The sequence below is a fragment of the Peromyscus maniculatus genome, chromosome 5 (genome assembly GCF_049852395.1).
Source record: "Peromyscus maniculatus bairdii isolate BWxNUB_F1_BW_parent chromosome 5, HU_Pman_BW_mat_3.1, whole genome shotgun sequence".
NCBI lineage: Eukaryota > Metazoa > Chordata > Mammalia > Rodentia > Cricetidae > Peromyscus > Peromyscus maniculatus.
In genome coordinates this window covers 96,457,595-96,482,956 of record NC_134856.1, presented here as the reverse complement: position 1 = coordinate 96,482,956, position 25,362 = coordinate 96,457,595, and the positions used below count along the sequence as shown (strand labels likewise).

The 25,362-nt window shown below is 45.5% G+C and overlaps 1 protein-coding gene across 2 annotated transcripts in view; it reads right to left on the bottom strand.

Annotated features, from left to right (window-relative positions):
* B3galnt2 (beta-1,3-N-acetylgalactosaminyltransferase 2) overlaps positions 1-2,925 on the bottom strand; it is a 39,428-nt gene extending 36,503 nt beyond the window's left edge. The window contains exon 1 of one of the 2 annotated variants that reach the window (XM_076572936.1): positions 2,683-2,925. In XM_076572936.1, the coding sequence (XP_076429051.1) occupies positions 2,683-2,797 (115 nt within the window). In that variant the 5' untranslated portion in view covers positions 2,798-2,925. The remainder of the gene's footprint in view (positions 1-2,682) is intronic. The other variant, XM_076572937.1, reaches the window with a different exon arrangement.
* Positions 2,926-25,362: the final 22,437 nt, after the last annotated feature.

Sequence of the window (25,362 nt, the reverse complement as noted above, 5' to 3'; positions counted from 1 at the left end):
ACCATACTGGCACAGGCTTTAGCCACCTCCCTACTACCAATACTCTCTTAAATTCCTGGAGGGTTTACAGTGACTGGGCACTAATGAATGTTTTGCTGAACAAATCTTTGTAGATCACCAGTTTATAAACATGGGAACTGAAGCTCTAAGATATAGCACAGAGAGAGAATTCTGGAAGAACCAGCCCTAGGCAAAAAACTGGGCATCAGTCTTTGAACTGTCTATCTCCAAACATGCTGGACCCAGGTATCCAGCCCTATACCTAGCTCAAGTTTGTACGTGGTGATAAGTTCTTCTTCCCAACTCTGGCTTCCTTCTTTCCAGCTATCTTACAAAGAGAAGCCATTTCTCCATCACATCATCTTTCTATATTGACCACTGGGTCACATCATCCTGTATTAACCATTGTATAATTCTTGTAAGGCACTATCCACAACCAGTACACAGTGATCAAGTTACAGTTTCTATCCCCTGATCCAAAGGCTGTATTTTCCTCTCTCGTCTGTCCCTCTGGTGTGCTGCTACATTCCACAAGAGACCTTCTTCATCACCAGTGCTGTTTGAAGGCACTAAACTAGAAAAGTTGCTAATCTTAGTACTAACATGACTTACTTCCCTCAGGTCCTTCCTCAACTGTCACCTCTTCACAGTGGCCTTCCTTGATCTGTTTGTCCTCTTAGAAACTGCTTCATTTTCCCTTCCTCATGCTCACCGTCCTCCGGACATTGCCATTTACAGGCTGTCCTCCCTTTCAAATGATTAACACCTGGAGGGCAGGCACTTTATTTTCATCATTTGCTAGTTCCAACCTACAAAAGGAGCCGGCCCAACCGCTCCCTACTGTTTGCTGAACCAACTGTTCGCCTAGAGGGCTTTCCTAATACTCAGTGATGGTAAATTTCTCTTTCAAGAAATTACTCGACTTTGAAATAGTTCAGCAGTTTGATTCCCAGAACCCACATGGTGAAGGAAGAGAACTATCTCACAAATTGGTCTTTGACTTCTACAAGAGCTCTGTGCACACCAATATACACACATACACAGATAAATGTAAAAAAAAAAAAAAATACTACCAGGGCTTAATGGGACTACAGAGAAGCAGGAAAGAGAACCAAGTAAATCCTAAAGTGATAATTCAAGAGAAAGATCCTCAGTAAAATCTCAGGTTTTAGGCTTAATGGATAGGATCAAAATGTAAAAATATGCCCAAATGTTTTAAGTATTTCAACAACAAAATACGAAAAAGACCTGTGGGAAATGTTTGCAATCAAACTACTTCTGTTTTTGTTTTTGAAGTGCCAAGGGAGGAGAGTGGGATTGGAATCTGGCTTTATACTGAAACATGACATGACAAAGCTCCAGTATCAACACAAAATTAATTTTTACAACTAGTATGACCCTACATGCTTCTTTAATCTAGTCTAGTCTAAATGGATAAGTACTAAAGCATCATCCAAACATTAAAAGGATAGGAAAAATCTGTTTCAAACCCCAAAATTACTGAAATACAAACTCGAAGGCAAGGTTTATTATGTTGAACCCCAAAAGACTGCTGTTAGGATCATATATAATCTTCATTGGATCTGCAAGTAGATTGCAGCAACTCACTTATCTATTTAAGAGAAGGAAACCTTTAAAACAGGACCCCAACAGATCTTAGGTTGTGAAGTATTTTGTGTGTACGACACTTTTCTCAAATAGTTTGTAAAAGCCCCACAAGTTTAGCAAGCTAAATACACATATAATAAACGGTGCACTTTCATGACACCATTTAGGTGGTTAATTCTTTTCAGTCACACAAATAACCTTTCCAAAAGCTGGTGGTTTGTCTAATAGGAAAAGAGATCATTACTAAAATAACTCCAGTGTAATCTGGTAGCAGCTGGGGAGTTTTGAGGATTGCTAAATACGGTATAAGACTCAGCCCTATGCTGTCAAGGCCTGTTTTTACAAACTTTCCGAGAAGAAAACAGCTGTTTGGATATGAAGTGGTAAGCGAACTCCTAATGTAGTTAAAAATATATATAAAACAAGCATTACTCTATTTTAAAAATAGCCACCTAGGTCTCTTTATATAAGCTCTCTGGGGAAAACTTGAAAAAGACATACGAGACCCTAAGGCAGTGTTCAGGGCGGTGGGAAAACACTGAGCGAATGAGAACAAAGATTCCATCCCCACGAGGGATGAAGTTTAGGAACAAATGGGCCGGAGAGTTCAAGAATCCGGTATTCCCAGGCTCCTTTATTAGCAAGCTACCCAAGCAGAAGCGCAGGGACGACTCCACTCACAGCTGCGCCCCAGTTCACGTCTAGATGGGTTTCCCTGGCTCACCTCATGCTCAGAGAACACAAAGTACAGTCAGTGCCTCCTCACACTGCAAAGTGAGTCCTGACATGCAAAAGGCAGCACCGGCAGCACCGGCAGCACCGGCGCGCTCGCGGCCCCCCTCGGAGAGAAGACGTGCCCCCCCCCCCCGCCGCGCCCCAAGTTGTGACCAAGGCCCTCGAGCCCGGCGTGGGCCGCTGAGCCCACGCTGAGAAGAAACGCACAGTCGAGTTCGCCCGACGCCGATGAAAAGACCCGTTTGTTCGGGCTGTCCCGGGACGTCCGCACCTGCCCCGTGGCCCTCCGACCCTCCCCGCCGCCTCCCACGCGCGCAGCGGCCGAGCCCCGCACCTCACCTGCCGCGCCGGGCCCGGCGGCGCGGGGGGGCGGCGGGGAGCGCAGCCAGAGGTGCCAGAGGTGCAGCGCGGCCCCGAGCACGCACGGGCACAGCAGCACCAGCCAGTTTCGCATTGGCCGCCCCCGCCCGCACCACCTCGCGCCCCCGCCGCGCGCCGCTCTCTCCCGCGTCCCGGCCGAGAGCGAGGGGACCCAAGAGCACCGAGAGCCACCGGCAGGGCTCGCGCTCGAGCTCGCGCCCGCGCCCGCGCCGCGCCCGCACCCGGCGCTGTGTCCTCAGCTCGCGCCTCAGGTCCGGACCGCAAGCGGCAGCGGCTCCGCGGCCGAAGCCCCGCCCCCGCGGGCGCGCGGCCTTCCCACCCGGTCCGCCCTCCTCGCTCTCGCCCCGCCCTTTAGTCCGTGTCCCCGCACCGCCCGTCTGCGAGATAGCCGGGAGCTGTAGTCCCGCGCCGAGCCCAGGCCGGAGACGTGCCTGACATTCCAAACCCAGAAACTACATTTCCCGTGGTGCTGTGCGCGCTCCAGTACATACAAGACGCTGGCAGAGGCGAAGCGCACACAGAGCACGCGCGTCTCTCCTCGGGCTACTGTTCCTTGGAGGCACATGGAGCATGCGTAGCCGTCCTCATGCGAGTGAGTGCTCCCGGGTGTTTGAGGCAGGCACTGTGCATAGGGAACCCGCACTACTCTCCCGGAGTTGCTGTCCGACCCCCTCAGTTGTGGGCAGCGCTGTAGGGTGCACGACCTCGAGGAGCTGTTGCCCAGCCCGGAAAGGTTTGCAGGGCGCGTTATCGCTGAGCGAGATAATGGTGCGCTACCCCGACAGACCCCCTTAAGGAGGGCGGCGGCCGGCTGGCCTCGCTATGGAAAGTGAGGGCGGAGGAGCACCCCGGACCTGGAGTCTGCTGCCGCCCTGGTCCTGGACATCCGCGCGCTCCTCACGAGGATAGCTGTCGGAAGGACTAGAATGAGAGTTGCGGCTACCGGGTGACTTGCAAAGTTCCCACAAGTTGAAGAAGCCTAAGATACGATGACCAAATGTGTGAGCGGGCTGGGTTTCCAAAAGATCCACCTCCAGCCATCTTTAGGAAAAGAACAAACTTCACTGGAACCACCTCTGGCTCAGCCCCGTAGTGCCACTCAGTAGGCTTGGAATCAGAAAGGCAATTGCGTCGTCGTCCCCCACCCCATAGTTGGTTGAAACCACACAGCCGAGGGTGACCTTGAACTGTTGAACCTTCGGTCTCCGGAAAGTGCACAGATTACAAGCCTGCGCCACCACATTTTATGCAGTGCTTTGGGATGAAACCCAGGGTTTATTAATCCGTATTAGGTGAGCAGTCTACCAACTAAACTACATCCTCAGGCCGTCACTATGTTAAGATTGACTTTTATTTTGTTGAGATTTGCGTGTGTTTCCGAGGTCAGGGAGGTCTATCTTGTCCCCTGGAGCTGGAGTTTCCTGTGGTTGTGAGCTACGCCATTAGCATGCCGGAAATAATTTGTGTCCAATGGAAGAGCAGCAAGGGTTCTTAACCACTGAGCCATTGCTTTTTCTTCAGGTATTTTTGCAATGTTTTCGGTTTTTTAATTTGAAAATTTTATTTGATTTAATCACGTAAAAGCTGTATTCTACTGTTGTATTACTTAATAAAATAAAAATTTAACACAAATTTTGTTTCCATTAAAAGAAATTTGTTTTAGCTGGGAATGAAGCTCAATGGTAGAACACTTGTCTCCCAGTGGGCAGTCTTGGGTGGATGCCCAACACTGAATAGAAAAGGGAGAGGACTTCTATATTTGTTATCCATTACAGATCCAGAATACTTTCAACAATAGTAATCATTTACTATCTCAAACTTGACTACAGGTCAGGAATTTGGGAGTGAAGTTCTGGTTCAAGTTCTCAAAGTTGCAGGCAGATTGTCAACCAGGGCTGCAGTCACCTGAAGGCTTGATGGTGGTTAGAGAGTCCGAATTCTACATTGCTTACTTGAGTGGCAGACACTTTCATGAAGACACATTCTGTCACTTCTGGGTTAGTAAATTGGTCACACAGACTGTAGAGTGAATTCCGGTATGCAGAATATTCAGGCATTCACTACAGAGTGACTACCAGGAGGCAAGGACCATTGGGAACCATCTTAGACACTGACTAAGACAGCATGTCCTGAAAATTTGAGTGAACAATAGTGTCTGAACACACTGGAGTAACTTTTAGACCCCTACATACAAGAGCTCTGAAGACAGGAAAGAACATGTTTTTCCTTTTTAAAGGAAACAGAATTAAAAAATCAAGCATATGGCTGTTTGACAGATGTCACCAATTTCTATATACTCCTTTCCCAGATATGTGTACACAATGCAATAAAGGAGAATAATTTCCACAAATTTCGTTTAATATTCATTTTTTATTATGTATATGTGTATCTGTGTGAGGGCATAAGTACAAGTGTCTTTGGAGGCTAGAGGAGGGCACCTGATTCCCAGTGGTGGATTATAGGTGGTGTGAGCTGCCATGTGGGTGCTGGGACCTGAACTCAGGTCCTAGGCAATAGTAGCACAGACTCTTAACCACTGAGCCATTTCTCCAGTCCCTCTAAAGATTTCTTAGTAGAAATCTCTCTATTTAAAAACTGTGATGGGGGCTAGAGAGATGGCTCAATGGTTAAAAGCAATTGTTGCTCTTGCAGGGAATCCACGTTAGGTTTCCAGCACCACAGGGCAGCTCACAACCACCGTAACAGCAGTTGTAGGGGATCTGCTGCCCTCTTCTGACCTGAAGGCACCAGGCGGGCGGGTGGTTCACATTCATACATGCAGGGAAAACACTCATACCCATAAAAGAAATCTTTAAAAACTATGCTAACTTACATTTTATATTTCTGTTAGAGTAGTTGTCATGTGAGCAATAATTGGTTGTCAGCAAGAGTGTGTAATGAGAGCCTCTGTGTGTGTGTGTGTCAATTTAGTAAGGGGTTCTATGGTAAAAACAGACTCAACTGATACAGGATAAGGTAAATCCAGTTGCAGAGTCCTTGGAAAGCTGGGGACCAATCACATGCAGGTTCACACCATCTAATCCAGTCTTCACCACCCAAAAGAGCGTGACCCCCTTTTCCCCCACCACCTCTATAAGGCCAGAGAGCCCAAGGTCATGGGCAGCGGAGCGAATTCCCACTTCAAGGGTGTGTGTGTGTTCTTAAGAAAAGTAGTAATGGCCTTTTGATATCCATACATTTTCATTTTGTGAAGAAAGAATTAGATTAGCCGGGCGGTGGTGGCACATGCCTTTAATCCCAGCACTCGGGAGGCAGAGCCAAGCGGATCTCTGTGAGTTCGAGGCCAGCCTGGGCTACCAAGTGAGTTCCAGGAAAGGCACAAAGCTACACAGAGAAACCCTGTCTCGAAAAACCAAAAAAAAAAAAAAAAAAAAAGAAGAATTAGATCTAAGCACATGTTTGTAATAGCACTGAGAAGGTTGAGGCAGGAGAGTCATGAATTCAAAGTCAGTCTGAAAAAACAAGATAATGAGCTCCCAAAAAAGGAATTCTTACTTTGGCAAATCTATTCATTTAATGTATATTTACTGAACACCTACTATGTGCCAGGCGCTTCTAAAGGTATTTTTCTATACACAATTAACTGAAGCAGAGCCTTGTCAGATGATATTGGTGAAGGACAGACTATAAATGTAATCAATAAACTTGGCCATCATGTTAGAAGACCTTTAGTGATATATGTGTGTGTGTGTGTGTGTGTGTGTACACACATATATATATGGTGAAGCCAAGTAAAGGAATTGTGTTAGACTGAAATAGGGCAGAAAGCATTATACAATAGTATTTAAACAACTTGGTTATAATGAACACTATAGTAGCTACCAAAACCATCCTAATGGAACTGAAGAGAGAAAGTCTTAAAAACCTAATGAGCACGTCATCAATCTGTACTGTCAAGGTGTTCATTGTTTCATGACATGAACAAGTTAGCAGGGGATTAGACTGATGTAAATGCAAACTAGGATGCCTGGTTCTCCGATTGCCATTGACCAGTGTCTAGGAACTGACTGCCCAGGGTGCTGGGGCAGCATGAAACAACAGATATTTAACTTAGCCCTAGGCTCACTAGAGGGGGCTACCCTTGGGGGAAAAAAACAGTAAAGAAATCAAAGAGTATAATTAACAAGGACAAGAAGTGACATTCAAGGACACTATTAAGTAAATAACAAAATCCCAAGACAGTGATAGATGTCTGCTAGGGAGATTTAAACAGCTTGGTACAACCTTAATGCAAATAGAATAGGCAGATGCCAGATCACATACTATGCTAAGGATTCTACACTTTTTAAACAGGTGTGTTTTGTTTTTATGTGTAGTGGTTTGAATGAAAATAGTGCCTATGCCAGGCGGTGGTGATGCACGACTTTAATCCCAGCACTCTGGAGGCAGAGGCAGGTGGATCTCTATGAATTCGAGGCCAGCCTCATCTACAGAGTGAGATTCAGGATGGGCACCAAAACTACACGGAGAAACCCTGTTTCGAAGAACCAAAAAAAAAAAAAAAAAAAAAAAAAAAAAAGTAATGCCTAAAGAGTGGCACTATTATGAGGTGTGGCCTTGGAGTAGGTGTGGCTTTGTTGGAGGAAGTATGTCACTAGGGGGTGGGATTTGAGGTCTAAGTTGCTCAAATATGGCTAGTGTGTCACAGTTACTTCCCGCTGCCTGTGGATCCAGATATAGATCTCAGCTACCTCTTTAGCACCATGTCTGCCTTCATGCTACCATACTTCCTACCATGACAATAATGGACCAAACTTATGTACCTGTAAGCCAGCCCCAAATAAATGTTTTCCTGTATAAGAGATGTGTAGTCATGATGTCTCTTTATGGCACAAAACTCTAACTGTGAGAGTATGTATGTTTGTGTGTGATTGTATGTGTGTGTGTGGGGGTGTGTGTGTGTGTGTCTGTAAAGGCCAGAGGAGGATGCTGGATCTCCGGGAGCTGGATTTACAGGGAGTTGTACGCCATCTGACATGGGTGCTGAGAACTGAACTTACATCCTTTACAAGAGCAGCTTATGGTGAGCAACAAGATGAGACATCTCTCCAGGCTCAGGAATCTACTTTTTACCTTGAAGTCTATGAAAGAATATTGTCCTTCCAAGTTTTGCATGATGGCACAAACCTGTAATCCCAGCCCTCAGCTGGAGGCAGGAAAGGGAATTGCTTTTCCTATGTACCTGAGGATTACAAATGCACAACTCCATTTGAGATACTGGCCACTTGTTCAGGATGCTGCCCTACCTTCAGCATGCCCACTCTTTCTACTCCTAGGCCATAGCACCTTCTGCTGACTCCACCAGGGGACGCTGTCCCTCCCTCTTGTCCTTCCAGTTGCAGTGAAGCTCGGGTTTAGCAGACTATGTAGAATTTAGCCTAATAAGGTACAGGAAAGAAAATTTAAACTGCTTAACAAGATAAAATTGTTGCTAGGATCAACCTGCTGTTTCCTCGCTGATGCTGACTACCCGTCTATAGGTCCCATTGTCCTTCTACTGCCACCTCCAAAGGCCCGCCTGTTTCTCCCATGGGCGGGTCCCTTTTACTGATTTTTTTTTTCCAGACAGGGTTTCTCTGTATAGCTTTGCGCCTTTCCTAGATCTGGCTCTGTAGCCCAGGCTGGCCTCGAACTCACAGAGATGCGCCTGCCTCTGCCTCCTGAGTGCTGAGATTAAAGGCATGTGCCACCATCACCCAGGCCCTCTTACTGATTCTTGTTCAGTACACCCTGGGTCATTTCTAGTTCTTCCCTCCCTCCCTCCCTCCCTCTCTTCCCTTCCCTCTCTTCCTGCTTTCTCATTGCTTCTGCTTCTGTAGTGTGGCCAGGCTGGCCTTCATCTCGGGATCTTCCTGCCTCGCCCTCTTAAGTGCTGGGCTTACAGCTGTGTGCCACCACACCTGACTCCAGTTCTAATTCCTTCTCTTTAAATGTTTCTCTGCCTTCCACAACCGGTCACTTCCTTCTTCAAGGAGGTGATCTTATCTGGCTATTCAATGCTACGTTTACTTGTGGACGATGGTGGCTGGGAAGCCTTAAAAACTATCCAGCCTTCCTTTCCAAGCACTCTAGCATACATCCTCTGCCCTAGTCATGTGACCATTTTAATGATTGCTTTCGCATTTTTACCCAAGAGCTGACGTCTTCTGAGTAAACGCCTGTACCCTGACTAGCAGAAGGCAACCTCTTACCCAGCAGAAGCAGCTCTTCACACCTCAGCCCAAGACGGTGCTTCTCAGCCTTCCTACTGCCGCGACCCTTCAATACAGTTCCTCATGTGGTGGTGACCCCCAACCATAAAGTTATTTTCATTGTTACTTCATAACTGCAATTTTGCTGCTGGTATGAACCGTTCTGTGGATAGTTTTCCTGGAGATAGAGATATGCTGAAGGGGTCGTGACCCACAGGTTGAGAGGACTCCTGGGTTCTTCCTGATTCTTGTGTAGTTTGACTGTGCCACTGGGTCGGGGTTCTCCTGGAAGTGAAAGAAAGTAGAAATTCTTCCATTCTCCACAGAAGGGGGCTTCCAAAAAGGAAGCTATGTGAGAAGTGGAGAATAGAACAGCAGAGGGGAGGGTAGAGAGCTAGACCCCACAAGACAGGGTATAAACTCCAGCAAGGATTTGGGCTTTTTTGTTCCGAAATGAATGGGAATGACTGGTGAATGGGCTGTGCACAGAGGACCGGCAAGATCCAACCCGTTTCAGTAGGATCGCTCAGGCTGCGGAGCCAAGACCTGACTGGCTGTCGATGAGGAGAGTCTCCCGGTGGTCGTAAATGTGCAAGCGGAGGTTCAGGCATGCCCCCAGACAAGCGGCAGTGGTGACAGCCAGCTTGAAGACGCAGGACACCCAGACAGGTGCCCTGGAGACTAGCCTTGCATTGCCCCTGCCATCCTGGGTGGAGCGTTGTTACCTGCACGGTTCTCTGTCCCTGTCTGGGAAGTGCCTGTCACTGGAAGTGGCTGCCTAGCCGGAGACAGTCTCTTCCCCTAAGGCAAGGGATCTGATGGTACTCTTAGCCAGAACTCTGCAAAGTTCTATCAGGAAGACCCGGGATCTTCCTGTGGCCTGTTAGCTGAGATCTGTAGCACTTCATCCTCAAGCTTCATCCTTTGCTAATGTGCCCCCGTGTACCTACCTGGCTCTAGAACCACAGTGACCTTGACCCTCTGGATATATTTTTTAGTTCTTCTTTTCTTTTGTTTTGTTTTCTTATTTCCTGGCCTGAAATTCATATGTAACCTGGACTGGCCTTGAACTCACCATCTTCCTGGAGTAGTGGGATCACGGGTGTATACTAACACTGTGGCTCATGATAGCGCACAAGTACACTCTTGTTCCTTTGGCTTTTCATTCAGATGGCTTTGTAACTCATGGTAGTCAGTTAAAAGATGACCCTTTCAATAAGCCTTCCCTTCTTCCTTTAATGCCCACCTACCACACCCAAGCTCTGTTAGTCCCATTCTCCTCCGTCCTGTTTTATCCTCTCCTCTCCTATCCTATACTATCCTATCCATTTCATTTCACTCACTTATTTTGCTTATGGTATAATGATTACTCTGGACATAGAACAAAAACATTTCCCCTCTGTCTTTTGTCCATTGATGCATCCCAGTACCTGGAGTGGCAACAGTACTTCCTAGGTGTTTCATCAGTATTTACTGAGTGACTGGTTGAATGAAAGGATTTGGATATCTCCGTGAGTTGATTATCATAAAACGTATGAGATGAGGTGATAGATTTTGGAGCAGAGCTAAATGGAGACATCAAGATTTAGGTGTGAGGAGAAGAAACAAGGATAAAGGCATTGAGAAGATTCCAGAACAGGGGACGAAAACAGGAGATGCATCATGGAAGACAAGAAGTATGATGAGGTTGGAAGGTAGGCAGCTGATACAAGGCTGTGGAGCAGGACGAAGAGAGAGTGTCCACTGATGCACAGTGGAAGGATTAGGGCAGTGCCTCAAGCTGAGGAGGAGGTGAAGTTTTAGGAAGGAGAACTATGTGTGAACGAGTTTTTCAAGAATCCTGGTCCTGACGTTCAGCAAGGGAAGAACGAGAGCAGGGGCAGCACTTTGAAGCTGAGTCGGTCACTGTGTGCTTAGAGGAGAGAGCCATCCCCCACTTGAGTTTTTTAAATGCTATATGGGGCCTGGGGAGATGGCTCAGTTGGTATAGTGAGTTACCCCACAAGTTTGAGGGCTGGAGTGCAATCTCCAGAACACATATGAAAAGCAGGACTCCTCAGCACGCACTCATAACCCCACTGCTGGCGAGGCAGAAATGAGGAGATCCCTGTGGCTCACTGGCTGGCTGGTCTACCTGAAACGGCAAACTCTGGGTTCGGTGAGAGATTCTACCTCAAAAAACAAGATGGAGCCGAGTGATGGTGGCACACACCTTTCATCCCAGCACTCAGGAGGCAGAAGCAGGCAGATCTCTGTGAGTTTAAGGCCAGCCTTGTCTACAAAGTGAGCTCCAGGACAGCCAGGGCTGTTACACAGAGAAATCCTGTCTCAGAAAAACCAAAACCCCCAAACCAAACCAACCAAGCAGCCAAACAAAGAAAACCAAGGTTGAGAATGGTAGAGGAAGACACTTGAGGTCAAGTTCTTTCCCCCACATGTACATACACAAGTGCACTCTCACCTGCACACACACGTGCACATACATATAAAACACACACACTGCCGTGTACAGAAGGAGCTAATAGTGGCCATTTAATTTATTATCCAAATCAGTGTACTGAGAGAAAAGGGAGCTGGCCAAATGCTAAACAAGACAGATGCCAAGACAACAGGGATTTTCTGCAATCCAGGACATGTGGTCATCTTGTCCTTAACGCACCTTAAGTATTTTATGCAAGTTTTTCCACTTTGCACTTAGTGGCTATTTTTCCCCCCAACACTAGGTGGCAGTAAAAATCTTCCCTCTCTGTCTTCCTCTTATTTATCTGTGTAGAGAAATTGGAAAGCAACCCAAGTTGATAAAGGCCACTTAGCCACAGGCGTAAGTCCAAAAATAGGAGATCTCAACTTAGAATTTATTCGGGAAAACTAAAGCTGTACAGTTTTTATGCAAAGTAACATGCCAACTGATTCTCAAAGAGAAAATAATTTTTCACAACATAAAATAGGTGCTTGCATTGTACTTTTACACAATGATTTTGCCTTTAAAAAGATACAATTCTGGGACTAGAGAGATGGCTCAGCAGTTACAAGTTCTAGCTGCTCCTCCGGGGGACCCAGGTTCTGTTGCTGGCATCCACACGGCAGCTCACAGCCCTTTGTAATTCCAGTTCCAACAGACTGGACATCCAGTTCTGGCCTTCATGGGTATTGTATGCACACAAATTTCTAAAAATACAGTTCTGTCTTCATCTTTCTTTTGTTTTCCAATTCAATAATAATATATTATATACATTATAATATATCACTTAGCTATATCTACAGTCCCTGACTTTATCCTAATAATTTATAATCTTTATTTTAAAAAAGTTTTTAGATGGGCATGGTGATATATGTGCCTTTAATCCTAACACTTACAAAGCAGAGGCAGGAGGATCTCTGTGAGTTTCAGTCCAACCAAGGCTACATAAGACCCTCTCTCAAAAAACTAAAACTAGCCAGGTGATGGTGGCTCATGCCTTTACTCCTAGCACTTGGGAGGCAGAAGCAAGAGGATCTCTATGAGTTCGAGGTCAGCCTGGGCTACAGAGTGAGTTCCAAGAAAGGTTCCAAAGCCACACAGAGAAACCCTGTCTCAAAAACAAAACAAAACAAAAAAACCCTAAAACTAATAATAGTAAAACAAGCCAGGTGTGGTAGCACACATTTTTAATCTCAACACTTAAGCATAGAGGCAGGTGGATCTCTGAGTTCCAGACGAGCCTGTTCTACAAAGCAAATTCCAGAACTGCCAGGGCTACACAGAGAAACCCTGCCTCGAGGCAAAACCAAAATAACAATTGTAAGCCTTTGAGGAGCAGGAGGCCAGGCCCTGCCCCTCCCCCCCCCCCCAGACTACTCTAACAGCTGTTTCCTGCCCCTCAAGAAGCAGGTGGCCAAACTCCACTCTACAGAGGAAAAAAAAAGCTCAAGATCAGGCCACAGGATCCCACCAATCCCAGGCCACCCTGGGAAGCTGCCCCGTCCCCCAGAACCCCTCTGTAAAGCCTGCCTCCTGCTCATTTATTTGCTGCTTCTCCCCAGGGCAGCCCCTCTCTTGGGTCTTTCCCAATAAATCTCTTACACGAGGTTTGTTGTGCAGTGTGACTTTGTGGTAGTCCTTGGCTCCTGACTGCCAGGAGACCTTTCCTTTCAGAGCTATAACCTTGCATTGGAGAAACATTTCCCCTCAGAGCTGTAACACTTACTACAACAACAACAACAACAACAACAACAACAATGGTGGTGGTGATAATAATAATAATACTAAATGTATTTTAGACTTTTTTTTCCAGAAGAGAGTGTTGGATTCCCTGGAACTGGAGATATGGATGGTAGTGAGCTGATCTGTAGGTGCTGGAAACTGAACCAGGGTCCTCTGTGAGAGCAACAAGTGCTCTTAACTGCTGGGTCACCTCTCCAGCCCTGTCTTTATAATATATATATATATATATATATATATATATATATATATATATATAATTTCTATTAATTGTTTTCCCTCCACTTTCAGTATGAAATATTCCTTACACATATATATACACACACTTTTTTTTTCCTGTTAAGTCCAATTTCTTTCCTTTTTTTAGACTAGGCTGGTCTCAAACTCACAGAGATCAGCCTGTCTCTGCCTCCCAAGTGCTGGGGTTAAAGGCATGTTAAATCTAGTTTCAAAAGAAACTATAGAGAACTTTGCTACTGACGATTATGAATATTTTTAGATGTTTGACTATGACAAGAAATGTCTTGCTAACAAAGACAAAGCTCAGTCAGGAAAGTGCTTGCTGCCTAAGCACTAAGAGCCAGATTTCCATATAAAAGCTGGGTGCAGAGCAAGTGTCTGTAATCCCAGGGCTTGTGAGGAGACGGCCGATCCTTAGAGCTGATAGCCTGCTGCCTCTCTGAATCCATGCATGAGATCCAGCTTCAATGAGAGATTAACTGAGGAGGTGCTGATCTCTGGCTTCCACACAAACTGGCATCCCACCTCACACATAGAAGTATAGCACACACACACACACACACACACACACACTCAACACACAGCTAGGTATGGTGATGCATGCCTGTAATCCTAGCACTTGGGAGGCTGGGGCTACATAATGAGACCCTGTCTCAAAATTCCAAAGAATTTTGTCAGAAATTCCAAAGAATTTCTGTCTCAAGGTTCCAAAGATACCATAAACAAAGAGTAAGTGACATCCAAAGATTAAATTTTCTTACAAATGAAAAGCCATGAAGTGAAGTCTAGTACGATGGCATACTTATGTAATGCTAGCCACTAGAGAGGCTAAAATGGGGGAACCGGCAGTTCAAGGTCATCTTGGGCTATACAATAAGATCCTATATAAAGAGCGGGGGATGGGGATAAAAAGAGCACACATTGTTCATGCAGTCTTGGAAAGACTCTAATGCCATAAAATTTAAGATTCAGAAACCTCTGTAAAGAAAGGAACAGAATCAAAGAACTCTCTGTAGCCCCATGAGTCCCTTGGGGTCCAAGATCCAGATCTGCATATATTCCCTGGAGCAAGAAAAGTGTGTTGTCTCATTAGAGCTGTGCAGTGAGATTCTGAAGCACCCCAGAGCTGTTCTGAATAGTAAAGAAGGAAACAGACCAGCAAAGGCTCCCACCTTACCTCTGCACTTCCATAGGGACATTTTCAGAGAGCTAGGTGTGTGCCACCTTAGCCTTCGGAGATACAGAGGTGAAGAAAAAAGATTGATTCTGGCTAGGCATGGTGGCTCATGCCTATAATTCCAACATATGGGAGGCTGAGGCAGGAGAATTGCTGTGAGTTTAAGGCCAGGCTGAGCTATGGAGTGACACTGTCTCAAAAAAAAAAAAATCAAGGAAAGATTATTTTTATCAAGTCCCTTAAGATAACAAAAGTAAAAGCACCTTGGATATGTCTTTGACCTGCATCTCAGGTCCCAATTGTCACATACTCTGTGACTTGGTGAGGATGTTTCTGGAGACAAAGGACATTGTTTGCAACATTTCATTAGGAGGAGAATTCAGACTCCTGCTTCGAGTCCTCTGCCTTTTTCCTCTGACCCTGGAGCTTCCTCCCTCTCTTCTTCTTTCTCCACTATCACAATGGAAACACTAACAGCATCTGCTATGGAAAATGTCCACGACAGGGGTCTCCATCTCAGCCCCCCCAATAGGGTCCTGCCGCATTATGACAGGGTCAGAGTAGCTGCATTATGGGGTCAAGGTAACCTGCTGCCAAGCTGGAATTGGCAAAGGCAGAGTCACTAATGGATCTGACAACAAATGAGAAGTGCCCGCCCGCTCTGCAACCCGGCCTCCGATGTCCTCATCACACCACCATTCTCCTGGCTTTCTGACAACATCATAGCTGGGTCTGTTCATCAGCCAGTTGGTTCTGCAGACCTTATGCCTTTCACTGACTAGAGTTTGCAGTGAATTTCAGAAATGTAATGGAGACATAGAGGAAGAAAGCCTGAAGGGAGGTGAAAATTAAAGCCACTGGAAGTTAAAAAAAAAAAAAAATGGAGTGTGGACCGCATCATAAATATTTACCCAACTTTGTTTATAGACAGAGTGTCGCTTTGTATATAGGCTGGCCTGAAACTCCCCTTATAGTCCAGGCTGCCCTCACAATCCTATGTCAGACTCCTGAATGATGAGATTACAGGTGTGTGCTACCATTCTCGCCTCCTTTATCTTTCAACAAGTATATATTCGTTGTATTTATTGTACACATTGTATGTTTTCTGTTCTGTATGCCTGTCGCCAGTAATGTTACAGATGAGAACAAAATAAAGTTGGTTCTTGCCTTCCATTCTAGAAGAAAAAGGTAAACAAGGGTTTGAAAAAGCCATCAGTTCTCTTCAGAACAGACTGAATATTTTGAACACACTGTGGCAGCCATATGGACAGTTACACCTTCATGGGCTTATGGCTTCCTGGCATCTAGGTCAGCATAAGCAGGTTTTTCACCAAAATATATAGCTGGCAGATCTGAAAGTCTTGCTGCCTAATCCTTTGGATTTCTGCCAATGAGCCTTCCTGTACTTGTTCAGCAGCTGCATGGGCCTCTACAGCAGCTCAACTGGGTATGTGGTGGTGGGGTGGTGGTGGTGGTGGTGGTGGTGGTGGTGGTGGTGGTGGTGGTGGTGGTGGTGGTGGTATGGATGCCTACTTCTCTGAGGGGCTGATTTCAGTGAGGGAAGCCACATGAACCTTAGCTCACCTAAAAGTGGATGCAGGGACAATGATGAGGATGCTCAGTGACTAGGTATAAAATGAATTAAGGCCCAGTGTGCTGGAAGCAGAGGTGGTTAGAAGGAGCAGGAACAGGGCAGATGGCAGTCCAGGAGGACAGCCAAGTACTCCAAATACGGAGTAGCGATGTGGAGAAAAGGCGCTTTCCACACTGTAACAGGACAGTAGGATTACACAGTTAATAATACTTGTAACTTTAAAATGAAATAGATTATCTTAATGAGCAAGTTTTAAAAACCTTAAGTGAAACATTGTCTCTTTCTCCTTGGAACTTACTTGGCTTCATGGCCTGGGGATGGAGCTCGGTTGGTAGATCTCCTGCTGAGTGTGCACAAAACCCTGGGTTTCGTTCCCAGGACCTTACAAAACCAAGCGTGGTGGTGGATACCTGTAACCCAAGTGCTTGCAAGGCAGGAAGAGCAGAGCTCAAAGTCATCCTCGACTACAAAACAACAACAAAAATGAAAAGCAAAAACAAACTTAATTGGCTTCAAATATCACTGTCCCATTCTGAACACAAACGAAACCTCCTTTCTAAGCAAGAATCTAGAGGAGAGGTTCTCAACCTGTGGGTCATGACTCCTTTTGAGGGGTTCAAAAGACCTTTTCTCAGAGGTCACCTGAGACCTTTGGAAAACACAAATGTTTACATTATGATTCATAATAGTAGTAAAATTATGGTTACAAAGTGGCAACAAAATCAATTTTATGGTTGGGGGTCACCACAGCATGAGGAAGCTTGAGAACCACTGTTCTAGATGCTTCCACTTAATGCGTATCTAAAAGCTTTCTAAAACACTTGTCTTTAATATTCCTTTTAGCTGATTTATCTATAAGAGGATGCGTCTCTCCCAGGCACTGTCACACACTTCCTAAGTTACCGGGGTCTGTAATTCAGTGCTCCCAGAGTGACTTCAGGTTATGTCCCCTCCTTTCTGACTTTTTTCTTTTTGTTCCTCCTTGTTTCTTCCTCACCCTGACATGTCTCAGGAATCTTGCTTTTAGGGGATCAAAGAAAAAGAAAAAAAAAAAAAAACAAGTTTCTCCCATACCCTTGTCCTTTGTTTAGGTTAAGCATCAACATTATTTTTATATTTACCCAAGATACATCATTAAAATCACTTCAAAGCCTTTAGACCAAGATGCATGCAGAGAAGCCTTACCCCGAGCTGCAGGGAAAATTAATTTCCAGCACTAGCAGAGACACAGTTATTAGGTCTTCAAAATGACATTATATTAATTCAGCAAGAGTGTCTTAGAACTTGCCGAGTCAGAGGACAGGAGGATATTTTGATCTTAGAAGATAAAAGGGCAACTCTAAGCAGCTAATTATGCACAGGGTTCATTATCTGCACTGGTGTGCACATTAGGGTGAGTTTCCGCCAGGCCATCAGAGCCAGGTTCTGCTTACTGCATGCTGTCAAACAATTTTCCCTTCTGGTTTATATCAACTGAGTTACATATCTTCCTCTTATAAACTGATGCTGGAGAACAGAACCTATAACGATCTGTGGAGATGAAAGTGGATATTCATGTGGCCTCATCTGATCTTTGTTTAAAAAAATTAAGGCATTATAGTATTGTGGGGTATTGTAGTAAATGCCTTTAATCCCAGCACTCAGGAGGCAGAGGTAGGCAGATCTCTATGAGATTGAGGCTAGCCTGGTCTACATAGCCAGTTCTAGGACCAGCCAAGTCTACATAGTGAGACCCTGATTCAAAAAAATTATAATATTTTATTAATTCTTTGATAAGTTTGTATGCATACAGTGTATTTTGATCATATTTCCCTCTACCTGGATCTTTATATTTTTTATTCATCTTTTAAAAGATTTAATTATTTTTATTTTATGTGTATGAGTACTTTGCCTGCATGTACGTAAGTGCACTGCACATGTGTCTGGTACCCACAGAGGCCAGAAGAGGACTCTGGATCCCCTGGAACTGGTTGTGAGCTGCCAAATGCATGCTGTGAACTGAACCTAGATCCTCTGCAAGAGAAGAAGGCTCTTAACCACTGACCCATCTCTCCAGCAGAATATTATTCATTTTTGTATGAGGTATATGCAAAGCCATATAGCAAAGGATGGGTGGGAAGAAAGTAAAGGCAACACAGTCTCTCAGAAAAGCAGATGGTGCCCCTGTACCTCACAGTAAAGGACTTGGGCCAATTCTAGATCAGCCTTATAGACGCAAGGAGCTGGCATCTGTGAACTGAGGTGTTCATTCAGATGGATAGGGTGATGAGAGTGTCTGTCATTTCACATTTAGTACGTCTCAGACAGACACATGGGGCAGTGATGGGCAGCACAGCACTGTCTTCTGCCCTGTCAGACAAAACCAACAGCACTGATGATGCAGTTTTGAGAGTGATTTTCTCAGCCCACTGTGCTTGATCTAGGAGCTTAAGGTACCAGAAACTCCAAAGTCACCAAACGTCAACCCAAGAGAGTGGCTCCGAGCTTGCCTCACACCAGTGACGATTAAAGATGCAGACACTCAAGCTTTGTGAAATGTTGCTGGAGGGCTTCTCTCCAGGTTCTACCAAGCCCCGCAATCCACGTATAAAATAATCACTCAGATGCTTATATTACTTATAAACTGTATGGCCGTGGCAGGCTTCTTGCTAACTGTTCTTATATCTTAAATTAACCCATTTCTATAAATCTATACCTTGCCATGTCGCCTGTGGCTTACCGGCGTCTTTACATGCTGCTTGTCCTGGTGGTGGCTGCAGTGTCTCTCCTCCTTCTTCCTGTTTCCCCAATTCTCCTCTCTCCTTGTCCCACCTATACTTCCTGTCTGGTCACTGGCCATCAGTGTTTTATTTATATAGAGGGATGTCCACAGCACTTCCCCTTTTCTTCTTTTTTTTAAAAAGGAAGATTTTAACTTTAACATGGTAAAATTACATATAGCAAAACAGTTATCGAGCAAGAATTACAGTTACAATATTAAAGAAGATGTCCTATATATCTTATATTTGTGAGTTTAAGGTTTTATATCTAATTTATCCTTTATCATAACTGAGGAAATTACAACTATCTAGTCTTTAACCACATCAAAGACCTCAGAAGGATATAATATTACCTGAGAAATGGAAGGATGTATGTAACTAGCAGCAGTTATAGTTACAACTTAGTATATATAATATCTTAGATAGAACATATTAAGTATTAGATTCAGGTTCTTTAGGATAGGATACTTTTTGGAATGATCTTTATAACATGCCATTTACCTATGCTCTATACTTCTCTGGATTTTAGTATGTGTTTCTTGCTTGATATTGTTTGCATTGGTTGTAGTTCCTTCTTATCTAGGTCATTATTCCCTCATTATTCCTGGACAATATTTGATAACCATTCCTTTGTATATAGTCTTGTATTAGTTTAGAACCTTCTTATTTAGACAAAAAGGGGGAGATGTAGTGGGTAGCCATTCCAGCTTGGATCTGGAAGTTCCAACCCCCATTGAGACTCTGGCAACTTTCACGCCTACGAGGCGGGACCAAGGGAGGCGCCTAGAGACCCGAGAGCTGGCTGGGCAAGAGCTCTCTGTGCTGGACCCTGAACGGTGGAGGTGGACTGAGCAGAGCTCCAGAGAACACTGCTGGACTGCAATACACCTTCCCCAGACCCTGCGACCTACCTATCCCTTAATTTGTGAGTTACGCCATTAAATAAATATCCTTTTAACTATGTGGAGTGGCCTTAATAATTTCACCAATAGTGAAGAGATACTAAGAAAAATGAGAAATTAAGGAAACATGAGAGATACTCCTGAGAGTGGGAGGGATTCCCAGGAGAGGAAACAGCCACTGACCTTTGTCTAGGACTGTGGTTCTCAACCTGTGGGTTGCAAGCCCTGGAGTTGAATAACCCTTTCACAGGGGTCATATATCACATATCCTGCATAGCAGATATTTACATTACAATTCATGCTAGCAAAATTAAAGTTATGAATTAACAACGAAATAATGTCATGGTTAAGGGTCACCACAACATGAGGAGCTGTATGAAAAGGTTGAGAATCACTGGTCTAGGGCATCTTATGTGACCCATAGTAGAAACTGAACAAAGATTGAGGTACTTTCAGTAGTTGGCCGATTAGAGGGTCCCACACTCTGGGCATGTTTCCCTGGACTAACCAGGGAAATGGTTGTGCCTAATCCACATGCTGCTTGCCCAGTTGTGGTAGGTAAAACCCCCCATTCCCCTTTTAGTGCCAGCCTTGACTAGCTGTTGGCTGTCAGTCTGTGAGTCATCAACCTTGTGGGTGTCTGGCTGCCTCTTCTTACAGTTATTTGGTCAACTTGTAGCTGTCAAGATTCAGCTGCCTTTGTTCTTGACTTCCTCACACTTAACAGTTTGCAGGCAGTCTTGGGGGTTACTCATCTCTTTCCTGAAATAGGTGGAGGATTTTTAGAGGCCATCCTTACAAGTTATTCTGTTACATCAGCTGTGTTTCAAGCAAGAGTATGTGAAGGTTGACACCACCTTGCATACGTTCCCTGTGGGAGAGAAGACGCATGGAAGCCAGTTAGCTGGCCAGCTCACACAGGCTTTGCCCCAGTCTGTCTATTAAGTCAGATTGGCTAGCTCATTCCCATCCGGAAGCCCTCTTATTTCTCGTCCCTGACACCCCCACCTCACTGTCTTAACCTTAGCATCCCTTTGAAGCCCAGCATCTGTTCTCAGTAACACACGTGATCCGCTGTGTGCTTTTGCCTACAGTGAGCTCATCCCTGCCTCACTGGTGAGAACGGCTTCTCTGGCATATGTACACGGCAGAGGGTTGGAGCACTCACAGTGACTGTTCATACACAGATGTCTTCCTTTTGGTTTCACCGTATGGAGCACTCGGAGAATAGTAAGGTCTTCCCAACCCCTCACTTGACTCTGAGGGAAGCTCTGAGATGATGCAGGGAGAATGAGCTCCCGAAGCAGAGGTCAGGCCTCTTTAAAAGGGGCAGAGCATTGAGTGGCAAGAGGAGAAAGCCGTGCACTCTTGCTCCGCACGGCTCTGTCTTCAGCTGTCCGGGAGTGTGGGTGTTTTCCTCACTGCTGTGACCAAGTACCTTCCAGAAACAGCTTAAAGGAAGGAAAGTCCATCGTGATGGGGAAAGCAGGGTGGAGCCCCTCTGTGGTGGTGGAAGCATGAAGTAATGGCTTGTTCACATGGTGGCAGATAGTACTTACTACACAGATAACAGGGACGAGCATCACCTTCAGAAGTTTGCCCCTAGTGAACTACTCCCACCAGCCGGGCCCTGCCTCTTAATGCTACAAACTGGGGACTGGGATTTCAAACCACAGCCTTGGGGACACTACAGACTTAAATACTACAGAGAGAAGTAGATGATGAGTATGCCAAGAAGTGATAGGTGCAGTGACAGCTAGGGAGAGATACGGATTTGTAACATCAAAGGTATCCAGGTAACCTATACTTTATTGTACAACCTCTTTGTTGTTGTTGAGACAGTTTCACTATGTAGCCCTGCCTGGTCTGGTACCATATCGGTAGCCCAGTGTAGACCATGAACTGAAGGCAATTGATCCTCCTGCTTCAGCCTCTTGAATGCTGAGATCACAGGCATGCACTGCAACACCTGCCTCGCCCTATTGTACAACCTTGATATGATTGTGCATTCATGGCTCAGAATTAATTTAATTCTCCTCAGTTATCTCTGTACTTCTATCCTCAGCACAGCTGGGAACCCATTAAGCTAAGCCACCTTTCATCATTTGGGATACCACCTACCTTGGTGAATCAACCATCACAAATTGCTAGCACATAGCTCTCGAGCATAATCCCACAGAATATATATATCTTCCTAAGTCATTGTATTGTGACTTTACAATGTCTTAAGATTCAAAATGGTTAAACATCTTACTAAAATACTCTATTCTTATATTTGTTTCAGTGAATCTTTAGGAAGTACCTGCAAGGGTTAGACCCTGAGACAGGCACTTCTAGAGAAGACAAGTACACTGCCTGCCATGCAGAGCCTGTGGTTTGGGGGGTGGACCTTAAGAGGTGTAAATGTATGGGACACATATATAGGAGGAACCACTAAGATTCAAGTCACTCCAAAGCACCCCCAAGGCTTGACCTACACGGTATATAAAGCTTTTATTCTAGAAGACTTTAATGTCTTGTTGTTCCGATAAACAAGACCCTGGGATACAAATGAGGTCTGCTGTGTTTCTTTTCCTGGCTCTATTCCTTTCTCTCACTTTCTCAGCATTTCACCATAGTAGATTTGGGATGGAAAAGCACAAATCAGTGTTTTTACACTTTAACTCTGTGTGTGTGTGTCCATCAAAATATGTAATGTAGCTGGAAGCTTTCCTGTGTCCTGCCTGGTCTCGTGGCGGTCCCAAGTAAACACACAAAGGCTTATATTAATTACAAACTATATGGCCTATGGCTCAAGCTTCTTGCTAACTAGCTCTTTCATGTTAAATTAACCCATTTCTATTAATCTATATGCTGCCATGTGGCCATTACATTACCAGTCTGCTGGCACCTTGTTGCTCCTTTGGGCGGCAGGCTGGCATTTCTCCTGATTCTACCCTTCTTCATCTCCATCTTCAGTTTGAATGTACCACCTAACCTTATTTTGCCTCACCATTGGCCAAACAGCTTTATTTATCAACCAATGAGAGCAACACATATTCACAGGGTACAGAAAGACATCCCACAGCAATGTTACATCATTGGAGGTTTCCCTTTTACATTATTTGTGGGCCATAATGTGCATGTGGCACGAGAGAACAACTTGCAGGGGTGTGATGTGTGAATCTAATTAATCTTACCAATAAAAACCAAGAGTCAGATATTGGGGTAAAAACCTGAAAGATCACAGAAGCAGGGGAGCAGCCACAGTCGCTTCTTACGTTCCTACAATCAAAAGGGCCGACTGAGATCCTGTCTCTGCCCCACCTTATCACTTCCTGTCTCCCCTCTGTATAGACCTCCAGGCCTCTATGGTTAACTAGTGGCTAGCTCCGCCCTCTGACTTCAAGCAACCTTTATTTGTCAGAACACAAACAAAATATCACACCACGGGGGTGAGTCTTCCCTTCCACGGTGTTGGTCCTGGGGATCCAACTCAGGCCACTAAGCTTGGCAGCGAATGCTTTTACCCGCGGAGCCACCTTGCCAGCCTTTTATTTTGAATTTATTTAAATGCTCCTTAAATACACCTTATACACTCCCACAACTCGCTTGTCAGATTTGCTAAGTACAGACCCACACACTCATCTTAACGGGTGTTTATTACACGTCCATTGTACCATATTCACCACTGGATGTAACCACCGCTGCTTAGTACTCATGTGTGCAACAGCTGTGTCGTGTTCACATTCAGCATCTCACAGCACCCTTTCCTATCCTCTGGCTCTTACGTTCTTTTGCCACTCCCACCCCCCTTTCTATGATGACCCCCGAGCATTAGGGCAGGGGTTGATGTCAATGTCCCATCCATGACTGAGTTGCTTATTCTCAGCACTCAGAAGAGTAATACATGTCTGCATTAACCACTGCCCACTGCAGGAGGAAGAAACAGATTGGGAACAGCATGGGTCTGAGGCATAGGAAGGGAAATCTGTGTGTGTGTGTGTGTGTGTGTGTGTGTGTGTGTGTGTGTGTGTGTGCGCGCGCGTGCGCGCGCGCGCGCGCGCACTATGGTGTACATGTGGAGGTCAGATGACAACTTTTGGGATTCAGTTCTTTACAATGCAGGTCCTGGGGATCAAACACAGGTTGTCAAGCTTGGTGGCTTTCCCTGCTGAGCCATCTTGCTCACTCCACAGCATCCCATTTAAAAGACTAGTCCACTGCTGTCATAACCAAAGCTACTCATTGAATTAACAAGCAAACTGATCTTACAGATGAGCTGTCCCATTGACCTTGAACACCAAATGCAGATAGGATGGAGGGGAGTTCTGTTAACCATCTGAGGGTTTCCTGCTTTGGCTTAGCCTGGAATAGCAAATACACACAGCACACCCCTGAAAAGTGGTGGGAGTCACGTTCTCATTTCCCTAGATCATGAACTCATTTCTGGGACCACTTCAGAGAGTCTGAGGGAACTGATTCGTGCGTTTAGCTTAGGTGAGTCCTGGCTCAGCTTGTGTCTGAAGGCTGTTTCTCAGCCTGCCAGTAGATCAGTGATTAGTGATTTCATGTGCTTGTATACATTCATGGGTGTGCAAGTGCACATTTCCACATGTGTGCATACGGGCATGTGGAGGTCAGAGGCCAACCTCAGGTGTTGTTTGTCAGGTGCCGTCCACTATGTGTTTGGGAGGCAGGGTCTCTTCCTGGCCTGGGTTTTGCCATTTTGGCTAGGCTGGCTGGCCGGCGAACTCCAGGAATCCTCCTGTCTCTGCTCTCCCACTGCTGGAATTATAAGCATGCACTACCATGCCTGGTTTTTGTTCATTTGTTTTTCATGTGGGTTTTGAGGACTATATCCAGGTCCTCACCTTGTGCACCAGGCCCTGTACCCCCCAATCCACCTGCCCAGCACCCTATTCCACATTTACTGAACGCCCAGTGTGAAGTGGGTTTAGTTGCTCGAAGTATGTAACGGCAAGGAGGAAATCTTCACTTCTCAGCAGATGACAAGGGCTGAAGGGGGCGGCGCACTGAGAGACACATCAGCCATGAAACGTTGTGAGGCAGCATCCATTCCAGGCAGGAAAGGATGAGAAAGAGATGGCGTAGCCCTGCGTGGGAAGGGGTGCATTCGCTACGCTTCTCCTTGCTCTCTTAGACCTGGCAAGAAGCAAATTAACGGAGGGAAAGAGTGTTTTGTCTACCATAGACGGGAAAGCATGGTTGGGGACTAGCTCCTGTCTGTAGAGGCTGCCTGTTCACCTCCTGGTGGATCAGAGAGCAGATAACGGGAATGTCTCCTCTCTGTCTCTCTTTCTGTCTCTGTCTCTGTCTCTCTTTCTCTCTCATTCCCTCCCTCCCTCTCTCTGAGTCTCCCTCTCACTCTCCCTCCCCACTCTCTCTTCATTCTGGGACCCCATGAAGCTGTGTATATTAAGGCAGATACCCTCACAGATACACACATAGGAATGACCCAGGATCCAGGACCTAGGCCTTGTCTTTTCTTTCTTGTTTTCGTTCTGAGACAGAGTCTTACAAAGTAACTGTCTTAGTTTGAGTTTTTACTTC